This window comes from Aspergillus fijiensis (genome assembly GCF_003184825.1).
Source record: "Aspergillus fijiensis CBS 313.89 unplaced genomic scaffold BO72scaffold_116, whole genome shotgun sequence".
Taxonomy (NCBI): domain Eukaryota; kingdom Fungi; phylum Ascomycota; class Eurotiomycetes; order Eurotiales; family Aspergillaceae; genus Aspergillus; species Aspergillus fijiensis.
The window spans coordinates 51,443-62,238 of NW_024469092.1; the positions used below are offsets into that span (position 1 = coordinate 51,443).

At 52.5% G+C, this 10,796-nt stretch overlaps 5 protein-coding genes and 1 non-coding gene across 6 annotated transcripts; 3 read left to right on the top strand and 3 right to left on the bottom strand.

Annotated features, from left to right (window-relative positions):
• Positions 1-34: 34 nt before the first annotated feature.
• Positions 35-5,457, bottom strand: BO72DRAFT_533026 (putative endosomal peripheral membrane protein (Mon2); the record flags this gene model as incomplete). The annotated part of the gene is made up of 6 exons (XM_040950476.1): positions 35-4,549; positions 4,607-4,695; positions 4,753-4,959; positions 5,012-5,185; positions 5,252-5,318; positions 5,380-5,457. 6 exons carry the CDS (start codon positions 5,455-5,457, stop codon positions 35-37), a joined length of 5,130 nt encoding a protein of 1,709 aa, XP_040795096.1.
• A 395-nt stretch (positions 5,458-5,852) lies between these two features.
• Positions 5,853-6,935, top strand: BO72DRAFT_417941 (E2 ubiquitin-conjugating protein MMS2). The gene is made up of 5 exons (XM_040942617.1): positions 5,853-6,089; positions 6,163-6,242; positions 6,313-6,438; positions 6,499-6,578; positions 6,641-6,935. Exons 1-5 carry the CDS (start codon positions 6,017-6,019, stop codon positions 6,699-6,701), a joined length of 420 nt encoding a protein of 139 aa, XP_040795097.1. The 5' UTR covers positions 5,853-6,016; the 3' UTR covers positions 6,702-6,935.
• Positions 6,936-7,149: 214 nt separating this feature from the next.
• Positions 7,150-7,221, bottom strand: BO72DRAFT_t310. The gene has a single exon. It is a non-coding gene; the product is annotated as a tRNA-Gln (tRNA).
• Positions 7,222-7,507: 286 nt separating this feature from the next.
• Positions 7,508-8,552, top strand: BO72DRAFT_392937 (LYR motif-containing protein; the record flags this gene model as incomplete). Its single annotated transcript, XM_040941915.1, has 3 exons — positions 7,508-7,556; positions 7,627-7,787; positions 7,860-8,552. The coding sequence occupies 3 exons, from the start codon at positions 7,508-7,510 to the stop codon at positions 8,550-8,552; spliced, it is 903 nt and encodes a 300-aa protein (XP_040795098.1).
• A 374-nt stretch (positions 8,553-8,926) lies between these two features.
• On the bottom strand, positions 8,927-9,736 carry BO72DRAFT_392930 (RWD domain-containing protein; the record flags this gene model as incomplete). The annotated part of the gene is made up of 2 exons (XM_040941913.1): positions 8,927-9,564; positions 9,670-9,736. The coding sequence occupies 2 exons, from the start codon at positions 9,734-9,736 to the stop codon at positions 8,927-8,929; spliced, it is 705 nt and encodes a 234-aa protein (XP_040795099.1).
• A 563-nt stretch (positions 9,737-10,299) lies between these two features.
• On the top strand, positions 10,300-10,788 carry BO72DRAFT_342227 (uncharacterized protein; the record flags this gene model as incomplete). The annotated part of the gene is made up of 1 exon (XM_040940625.1): positions 10,300-10,788. A coding segment is annotated over one exon (489 nt), but the record flags the coding sequence as incomplete, so codon positions are not given.
• Positions 10,789-10,796: the final 8 nt, after the last annotated feature.

The window sequence follows — 10,796 nt, forward strand, 5'->3', positions numbered from 1 at the left end:
ATCTAACGGAACGGACGCCTCCAAGGGGCCCGAATCACGCCGACAGAACCTGGCCCAAGGCGCGCAGTACCTCCCCGTCGTCCTGCTGCTTCCCGGCTACCTGCACGGCTCGTACGACGAGCGGGTAGATCCACGCCAGGTGCTTCTTATGATCCAGGTCGCCTGGACTATTGATCGACACGCCGTTGACCGTGCCCGGGGGCGCGGGGACCGTCGACGGGTCGCTCTGCAGAGCCACCATGGCCCGGAGAAGGTGCAGGAGGGATTTCCGGGCCGGAGTGGGCTGCGGCATCAGGCCCCGCAGGGGCTGGTCGGCGATGTAGCCTTTCAGGGAGACGGCGGCTCGGAAGATCAAATATGGGGAGATGGACCGGGCGAGGGCGAGGCGGGCGGCAGAGGCTGATTGCTCGACAGGTGATGATCCATGCTCTGGCGGGGGTTGTGCGGGGTCAGATGAAGGAAGTGATGGCGCCGCGGCGAGGTCGAACAGTGTATCGATTACGGTGTACGCCATTTTGGTGCGAGGCGTCGGTGATGGGTCGAAAGTTCTGCCCGGACGGACATTGTACAACCCGTGCAGCGGGTCTTCTTCGAGGGGTTGGCGAGGGAGGTCTAGTCGCTGTGGGGCGTAGATGAACGATGACCGCAACAGGGCACAGGCGAAGTCACGGCGGGTGGAGTCGGGGATCGTAGATGCACCTAGCGATGGAATGATGAGCGTCTTCAGTCGGTTGAACGCAGCCACGTCGAAGGTTTCGTCGCTCAGGATCTTGGTGTGAGGAACGGAACCGGTTCGAAAGCCACGGGCCGAGACGATGCCATTTGCCAGGTCGACCACACAGTTCCAGAAACGGCTAATTTGCTCCTGCTGGGCTGTGGCATATTGCTTCTCCACGTATGGGATTCCCACCTGAAGGATGCTCAAGGAAGCAGTGGTGGATTTCTGCGAAAGACTCGGCTCGCGGTCCTTTCCGGGCCATTCATATCTCAAAGCAATGGGGTTCACCAAGTGGCTCAATGCGGTCGCCAGAGATCCGTCAAGGAATATGTCTTTCTTGATGCCGTGCTCGGAAATATACCAGTCTAGAAGCTCTATCACGCTCTTTGAGAAAGCGACGAAAGTGGGCTTCTTGGAATCACTCTCTGGCGACCACTCAGATAGAGGTGAATCTGCCAGTTCTGCCAGACATACAACGATGCTCGACTGCGAATTGCCATCCGAGCACAAGAGCTTCAGACATTCCATGAGCAGCGTCTGTACCTTGGACGGGCGGTCGATATCCGGTGAGTAAGGCGGGGATATCGAGTTCCAGGCAAGCAGTTGAAAATGTCCAAGGATCTTCTTAACACTTTCATCTTCAAGGTCGTCCTTGTAAAGACGATATATCTGTTGGAATGCTTGAAGATAAGCCATCGCAGCATCTTGATTCGGTCTATCCAGATTGAGCATATCTTCCCGATCGGCCGGGTGACCATTCAGCCACAAGAGCCAGGTTGAGCGTAGAGACTGCTTACTGAACTCGCCAGGACCCTGTATACGAAGAAGGGTGCTCGTCAGACTGGAGTAGGCAGCTTCACTGAATTCAAGAAGCCGCAAAGTAAGCAGCTTCTCATAGTATCCCAGCAGACGCTCCCATGACTGATCGAACAATTCGTCCTGGACTATCGTCCCAAAGAAATTCGTAATCAGATCAGATGCTCCTTTGACCATAACGACTGTTGTCTCAACCCAGGCCTTCGTGCTATCAGAGTGGTCGGACTTATTCTTCTCCAGCGTCAGGCAGAGCTCATCTTCTATCTCCTCCACCATACGGAACAGAACTCTGTTAAGACACAGACACCATGCCTTGGGAGACAACTGTTGCCCGTAAGCATCAAAGATTCTCAATAGAGTCTGGATAGCACAATTTCGGACCTCCGATCGGCTATCTGTTGTCAAGTCTACTATCCTCAGAAGGAGCAGTAGCCACAATGCATTCCGGGATATCGAGGGGTCATCGCCCTTGGCGAGGTTCGCAAGCGAATTCTCGCTCACGGAGGCATCAATGTGAGATTCAATGCAGAACTGCTCGATTTGTCCTTGGAGAAAGTCCGAGACGTTCCAGAAAGATGAAGTAGTGGTTAAGGAGATGTTGAAATCTTGCTGCTGTTGAGCAAACTTGGAAAATGATTCCACCAGGTCCAATCGACAGGGTAGTGGAAGCAATGCAACAAAGTCGGAGGCTATCAGTTGTAATGATTGATAAGCAACCCGCACAAGTCGAACGGAATCCGCTACCCATCTGGCCTGGCTTCTTGCGTTCGAGTTCCCGGATTCTTCATTTTCAACCCTCTCACCAAATACACTTGTAATGAGGTCGAAAGCAAGAGCCCATCCCTCCACGAATGTCTCGCCATATTGTTCAAGGATGCTCTTGAGGGTTTCCAGGCTCTGTTCATGAATCTCAACGACTGAAGCAGTGGGGAAGCCGATCGAGCAGCCGCTCGCTTCATAGAGCAACCTAATCTGCATCTTGAGCGCTTGGAGATTCCTGAGCTGTCGTTCATTCTGCTTCACAGGATCATCGCCAGCTCTTTGCGCCATGGTCAGTGTCACAATGCTGTTCAGTACCTCATTCGCCCTAAGCCGAAACTTCTGGCTGATCGCTCTGTCTGCCGCAGTTGACATCAGCCTGGTAGTGAGAAGATTCCAAGCGCCCAGGTCAGGCTCAATCAATGAAGACAGTCGATCAACGTTTGCCAGTGCTATCTCGTTGGCTTTCTCGAGCACAAACCTCACTAATTCATCTTGTGTCCTAGACTTCCCCACCGAAAGCGACACGCGATGGGTGTTTTTGCGCATGAGACTGGTGCGAGGAGAAAGAAGCTCTCCGGTAGGAGACTGTGGTACGGTCTGAGAGGCATCCTCAGCGGGCCCATAGAGGTCCAAAAGTGCAGTCAAGAGATCCTGGAATGACTCAATGGGATAGTCGCCGCTACTCTCGAACATCTTTGCGGACGCTGTTTGCACGGCTATGATCTCGGCGCCGAGATTGGCTTTTGGCACGTCCATCGATGCAGTCGAGGCTTCCGCGGAGCTTGTTATGGCCTGGGGATTTGTGGTCAAGCCAATCAAAATATCAGTATCTTGTAGGGTGCCGAGTACAATGGACCAGGCCGGCTGATCTAAAGTTGGCCCAAGCGCGATTCCTAAATTAAGCAAAGCGCGTAAGCACAGGAGGTTCCTGGTGCTCAAAGACACGAAAGTACTCTCTGGAGGAATATTGCTGACTTCGGCAGATACCGTCGAGCCACCGAGAGATACATGAGAGTCCTTCGTTTTATCATCTGTCATTTGTTTGGATTGCAGAGCCGTTGTAGCGGACGCCAGCGTATTCGCAGGCTTGACACTGCCGGTATCTGCTGGCATAACTGCTTTTCCAAGTGTCGTTAAGAAGGCATCCCGGGGTGTCGACAATCTCAGTAGACCAGCCACATGCGCCAATTTCTGAAAAGACCTAACAAGGTTGTGGTAGAAGTCATCATCAAGGGCTGCGTACAAGAACGTGGAGCATGCTGCAAGAATGGCTGGCCAGCAGTTATCAATAATGCCAGCACAACTTTTGATGGCCGCGAGCTGGGGATGTGACTCCAAATGAAGAGGGTTGATGGGTACGGGCGACTTCCTGCTGTTAGGCTGTCTCGGGGTATCAGTCGCTTGTTCGGGACCAGTCACACGACTTCGCCGCTTTTGTTTCAGGTCGGGAACTGTTAATGGTAGAATAAACTTTGCAAGCCCCTCAGCAAAGTTGCTAATGCAGTTCAGTACAAGACTGTAGATATATGTCTCAGGTGGCGATGGCGGCTCAGTCTTATCGAGCAATTCCATATAAGGTGTTCGAACCACGCTCCATTGGCTGCTGATTCCCGGCGCATCGGAGTCGGTGATAGGAACGGATGCTCCGATAACGCCAGCAACACCCCCTGCTTCGAGAGTAATCTGCTCTTCGGTGACAGCTCGTGTGTGCTCGGTTCGTAAAGGTACAGTGGACCGGGCGCTGACTCCAATCAGAGAAGGCTTTTCAGAGGCAAGACGAACCAGAGCGGCCATGTGGTCTTTCAAGATGTTCTTCCTTCTCTCCTCCCCGTCGTACAAAGAATATATGAGCCTTACCAGACCTGGCTCAGCATACAATCCTCGAAAAAGCTCCATGCAGAGGACTCGCTTCCACGGTGATGTCCCGTCTGGTTCAAGTAAATGCGTCACAAGCCCGAGAGCCATCTCGCACTCGGCAGGTAGAAGAGACATGTGGCGCTTGAGTAGCACTGAGAGGATGCGAATGGCACGAACAGTCTGGGAAAAAGTATGCCTCTCAGAGAGGATTCGCACCAGCACTGGCATGAGCTTAGCCCGCAAGACCTGAGTCAACTCGGCATGGGTAACGAAAAGCCTGCCACTATTGAGTAGAATGCTTTCGATGAGCTCTAGAGTGAACGGCGTGGACAGAGACTTGATACGAAGGAAATAAAGCGGTTCACCGTCTACGAGACGGCATAGGTCATCCAGAACCTGATACATCCGTTAGTTGTTCGGTCAGAGAGCTACAGGTAGGGAGCGAAAGCCTACCCGTAGAGCGTCATACGCAAAATGTCCCACGTTGATGGAATTCCCGTCCACCTTAACAGTAACCGTGGGAGTGGTTTTGTCGAAGTTCTCTGCAATATGATCAGAATCGGCTGTTACGAATTTCATCAACATTCCGAGAATCTTACTGTCTTCAATGGAGACTAGCTCAAATGTGGATACCACAAGCTGTTGGAGCGTTGCTGCGGCTGTGCTTGAGACAGCAGGCATCTTGTTCGTCTGCAGGGCTGCACAAATCTCCAGCGTGCTCACGAGAAGATCTCCGCCCAGATCACTCGCATAATGTTGAAGCAAGGACGGTAAAGTTTGCAATATCTTCAGTTGAATATCCAAGCCTTTCACAGCGTAAGTAAAGTACCGATTGATGGGTTTGATAGAATGACTTACTCATGTTCGCCGTCTCTTTCAGGCCAGAGAGTACATCTCTAAGGCGCTCTGGTGGCAACGACCGGGATGCCACCAGCCTTTGCAGGCAGATGACACCGATGCTTGCGAGCTTGGCATGGCGACTATGGCAAGCGATAATGAAGGGATTTACAAACTTGGGTTTGCGCAGAAGGTCTCACGCAATCTTAGCATTCATGCCGTTTGAATTTGATCATAATCATGGGCCAAAGAGACACTCACCGGCAGATATCTGAGCCTCTGAGGTTGAAGGTAGTGCCTTCAAGTCATTGAGCGACTCTTCGGCGGCCTGTATTACCGTTAGTCAGCATCAATGTTCGAAAATCCCTTTTTAGACAGTGGAAGCCTACAGTGCGAAGTTCCGAGTTTCTTCTCTTAGACTCTTGGATAAGATTCAAGAGTTCCGCCTGTAGGAACTGGGAGGACATTTCAAACAGGGTGCTGAATCATATCATGGCCGGCGCCAGTCGAGTCGGATAGTACAGTACAGTAAGGTAGCACTAGGCAGATGTGGCTTCATGTGGTTGGATCGCTGATTGGGTCGGTAGAGGAAGAGAAGAGAGGTTGATGAGAGCCTGAGCAAGTGAATTGACGCAATATACGTCTTATTAAGGGTGAATGCACATCAATACAAATACATAATTGTCATTTCCAAACAATCAAGCAACGAACGCAATCATCCGGAGTGGCAGCTCTCAGGAGCGCCAAGGCAGCGACGGAGATAAGTTCGAGGATATCACGTGGCATCGGCTGGTTCTTTATCATCACATGACCTATTCTTCAGGAACCCGGCGGGACAAGATACGCAATAGCCACCAGCCACTGATCCATTGCAGTGCCCATTGTCATTGCCGCAAGTGGGATAAAGTCGTAGGTGCCCCTCCTCCGCCTTCGGTACTGATCTCGTTTATCTCTCCTCAACAACAACCTTCATTTCTCTACAGTTATAATACACAGAACCCTTTCTCCAAGCTCACATACCGCATAATGTCGGCCAAGGTTCCCAGAAACTTCAGGTTGCTCGAAGAGCTCGAGAAGGGCGAGAAGGGCTTGGGCGCAGGTGAGCATACCTTCACAAACAAGGTGGCACATGACACACAGTTCACTAACGCACTTCCGTTTCCATCCCTTAGAGGCTTGCTCGTACGGTCTTGATGATGGCGAAGATATGATGATGAGCAACTGGAATGGCACTATCCTGGGCCCTCCTCACGTCCGTCCCCTCCGCATACTTATTCCCGCCAATACCCCAGCAGTACTGACTCGACAATGAATAAACACAGAGCGTCCATGAGAACAGAATATACAGTGTCAAGATTCACTGCGGTCCCGACTACCCTGACAATCCCCCTACTCTGCAATTCGTCTCCCGGATCAATCTGCCATGCGTTGATCCCCAAACTGGCAAGGTACGCATAGAGCTACGCTGCGTCATACACAAGGCCAGGAGTATACTGACTTCTCTATAGGTTGATCCCACCAAGCTGCCTTGCCTAGCTCAATGGAAGCGCGAATTCACCATGGAGACTATTCTGCTAGAACTTCGGCGGTACGCCGTGCCTTGACTCCCTATTCCTCCTCTGGTACATGCAGGTTCTGACTGTGTCACAGGTATATGGCTCTGCCCCAGCACAAGAAGCTTCCCCAGCCCCCGGAGGGCTCTAACTTCTGAGCAACGTGATGCTGTGAAATGACTCGGGAACCGAATGAGGAGTATTCTGGTGGGTTTTGTGCGTGCGGTTTCCTTCGCGTCTTCTTTCGTTATACTTTTTAGAGCGTGTACAGTCTATGCATAACGGCGGGCATGGCGTGGTGTCAATCGAAGCCTAGTCGCAATTCATCGATTCTAGAAATCTTTGTCGGTGTGGACTTTCCTGTCAACCTTGCTACTTAGACTATCCTTTTTATGACATTCATCATTAGCTTTGTGAGTATTCATAGATATTGAGCGAGTAGGGTCGGGGACAGTCATGGTGAGCGAGGTAGCAAATCGGCAGGGCACATGGGCTTCCATTAAGAGCACATATGTCGATGCCAATGAGTCGATTGGCGAGTAGACCGGTGCTACCACATAGAGGAGTGGCTTCACAGTATGGCGAACCAGCAAAAAGTATCAAGACAGGTCGTGCCCGGGATCGAACCGGGATTACAGGAATCAGAATCCTGGGTGCTAACCATTACACTACACAACCAAGGCGGTGAGTTTCGGCTCCATAGCCGATGTTATGAAGATAACCATGATCCCACAGTATCACGCAGCCTAATTTAACCTCACATTGTTCATCAACTTCAGCGATGATTAGTTACAGATGAGGAACCATGGTCTTGATATCTGTAAATCTTGGTTTCTTGCCCATACACATATGATACATTCGCCTTATATCATAAGTTGACACGTGATCGCGATCGATATCTTCTCAGTCACATGCTTCCCGGAATATATTTGACCTCGACATTGAACGCCTTATCTATTTCACCATGCACAGGTTGGTGGTGCCCAACAAATCTTCAATCCACCGATTCACAAGTGCGTACCTCAATAGACAGACCAAGCAATACTTCTTCAGGATGAGACTAATACCCGATTGTCGCGACAGCCCTAGCGCTCTATCGCGCGCTTCTCCGACAATGCGCCAAATTACCCGAAAACCTACCGGAGCGCAATGCATCCAAGCAGCACATACAACTGCGGTTCCACAGATACAAGACCCTCGAAAGTCCGTCCAGGGTAACACATGCCCTGAAAGCGGGATATGATGTACACATAGCCCTCCTTGCTCCATATCCCTTCCGGTGCTGACGACCGATTGATTAACGGGCGAATCTACAGGCACTCGACCTGCTCCATGCCGTATCACAAAACAAACGCACCGAAACCGAGCGTCTCAAGTCCCTCCTATCCCAGACCACCGAAGCACACGAGCGCCGGTCCGCGATGCAAAGAGAGCTGAGGCGGCTGAAGCCGGTCAAACCCATGAGCGCCATGGAGCTGAAGAAGGAGGCCAACAGGGAGGCCGCGAGGAGGACCATGTCGCGACACCCCGATGCCGTACCGGTCCTGTCGCGTCCACGGCCGACCGTCAACGGGATACGTCGCATTCCGAAACTCGTGAATGCGCGCGGCGTCCCCTTCCTGCGGATCATGAAACCCCAACCCGCCATCCTCGGGCACATTATCCGGGGCAAGCTTCGCAAACGAGGCAGGACATTTCTCGTGCGCAAGAAGTTACAGGAAGAGAGGATCTGGGCCCAGGATGAGGACGAGTGGGATCGATTGACCGGCCAACAAGAACGCGAGCCAACGGCCAGGTGGCGTCATCCCGTTGAAGTATGCATTATGGAACTCAAACGACGAGTCTCTGAGATGGAACGCAAGGATCAAGAGCTTGCGACAGCCATGTGGAAGGTCGTCCTCGCGGAGCGTGCGTTGGCCGCCAAAGAGGCCGAGGAACGGGCCGCCAAGATGGCGGCTGCGCCAAAAGAGACTACAGAAGGGGGAGAAAAAGAGCAGGACTTGAAGTAAGTCGGCCAGCTAGAGCGCGCGAAACTACCCAAGCGACCTACTTGATTGGGATTTTAGGGTACGTGCGTAGACCAGCGAAGGGGATGTCAGGACTAGAGCAATAGCCTTGGCCCGACGAAAAGCCCAGGCATAGCTCAAGTGGGCGAGTCCTCTATGCATTTCTCAGGCGAATATACCCCATTCTATCAGGTCATATCCATAGCATCGAACCATAGTCATATGTGTTTGAAATCCACCCGGTGTTCTTGGTCAATACCCGCTCTATGTATGACACATCTGTCAGACTGGACACTTTCATCTCTTTGGGATAAAGGCCCGTCTAGGCGCGACCTGTATGTATACTTGTAAATTGTGGCAAAGAGCACGTCACGCTCCTATGCGGCGATCTTCATCTTCTCTACAGCAGCGGGCATAGCATCCTCCTCGTCCTCATCAAAGTCTGCTCTGCCAGCCAGACCGCGCTCCCACAGTTGCTTGCCCGTGAGCTTCTTTTCCTCCTTCCCGGGCGCCTTCTTCTGTGCCTTCTTGTCCTCGGCTTCCTTCTCCTCGCGCAGCCTCTTCTCTTCGTCCTCCATCTCCTTCATAAACTTGTCCCGCCACGCCAGGAACGTCTCCCGGTTGACAGCCGTGCCCTGGAACTTCCGGTTCTCCTCTTCCTCGCGCTTGGCCGCCTCCATCTCGCGCTCCGCGTGGATGGCATTGACCCGCTCCGCCATAAGCAGCTCGGCGCTCTCCTTCAGCGCGCTCACCAACGTGAACACCATCGCCATCCCCATGTTCTCTTCGATGGTCGGCTGCAGCGCCTCGAGCAGCCTGTCCTTGTCCTCCGAGACATCGAGTCGGGGGTGTTTCGGTGCATTGGGGGCCGCGGTGATGTCGAGTTCCGGGGCAACGTCCGGATAGTCTTCCGGGTATGACACGTGCAGATTCAGGACTGGCGGCTCGAGCTCTTCGACGTCATTGTCGGGGGGGTCCAGGACGATCGATATCCGATAGGAAGTGTCAGAAATATCTGTAGTTGCAGGTTCTTTCGTCAGCGTCGAGATTCCAGAATTACCGCCCAAGCCAGAAAAAAAAAGGACAATAGTCTCCGGAGCGACTGGGCTAGTTCGCATACCTGTGATCTCCTCGGGGAAAATGGAGTCGAGCACTTCGCGCTCTTCGATCTGATCTTCGCGACCCATCTTTGCTTTCAATGCGCCGCCGGCGGGGGTGGTGGTAGAGGAGGGGTATTCGGTTTCGTAGGGTGAGTGAAAACTCGTTGCTGAGAGATCGTAGCTCTCGGATTTGATGGAGACAAGCACTAATAGCAATAGAACATGTAGTGCATGAGAAGAAGCACCAAGACCGCTTCGCTTTTTCCTGATTCGATAATCCTGAGCTAGAGCATAGACTGATCGGTCCCTCTTCAATCCGGCATGGAGTAGAATGTTGCGGTCGACGTGCAAACAGCACAAACAGATAAGGCAGGGCCCGGCGTCCCAAATTTATCGGGCCCGAAAAAGGGAATTTCTATGCTCCGCCTTGGAAAAAAAGATCCAACAAGCTCCAATTGCCTTACTTTTCTTCCTCTTACCTGAGTATTTTTTTTCTGCAATCCTATTTCTTACATCTTATGACCTATCAATCGACGATCACACACTCATTTTAGACCTATCACATTAACATGGGCAAGTCCAGGCCTCAGAAACAGAAGAAATCCTCCAAATCTCGCGAGAAGTCCCTCCTCGGCGTTGGTGGTTCGGTGAAGCAGTCGCAGAGCAAGATGAACGAAGACCCCACCCAGCTCCTGGACCAGGCGACGATACTCATCCAGACCGGCCAGGCCGATGCCGCTCTACAATTAGCGCAGCAAGCGCTCGACAGCTCGCCCGCGGGGTCCCCCTCATACCTGTCGGCCTTGATCGCCGTCGCAGAGATCTACGTCGAACTCGGAGATATCGACACCGCCAGAGCTCATTTCCTGCGCGCAGTCGAAGCCGATCCCAACGGAACGATACCGGAGTCTCAGGGCGGAGGCGCGGAGAAGTTCTTGTGGCTGGCCCAGTTGAGCGAGGAAGGCGGAAAGGATAGTGTCCAGTGGTTCGAGAAGGGTGTCTCCTCGCTCCGACATGCGATCCAGCAATTAGAACAGAACCCCGGCCCTAAGGAGGCGGCCGAGTTGCTGGAGAAGAAGCGCAAGATGGCCAATGCCCTATGCGCCGTGGCGGAGATCTACATGACCGATCTTTCGTAAGTTGATTC

What these genes read in the sequence shown, in the direction of transcription:
- BO72DRAFT_417941 (XM_040942617.1), top strand. Translation starts at nt 6,017, where the DNA reads ATGTCGGCCAAGGTTCCCAGAAACTTCAGGTTGCTCGAAGAGCTCGAG. An exon ending in CTATCCTGGGCCCTCCTCAC is followed by an intron (nt 6,243 to 6,312) that starts GTCCGTCCCCTC and finishes GAATAAACACAG; the next exon opens with AGCGTCCATGAGAACAGAAT. An exon ending in ATTCTGCTAGAACTTCGGCG is followed by an intron (nt 6,579 to 6,640) that starts GTACGCCGTGCC and finishes ACTGTGTCACAG; the next exon opens with GTATATGGCTCTGCCCCAGC.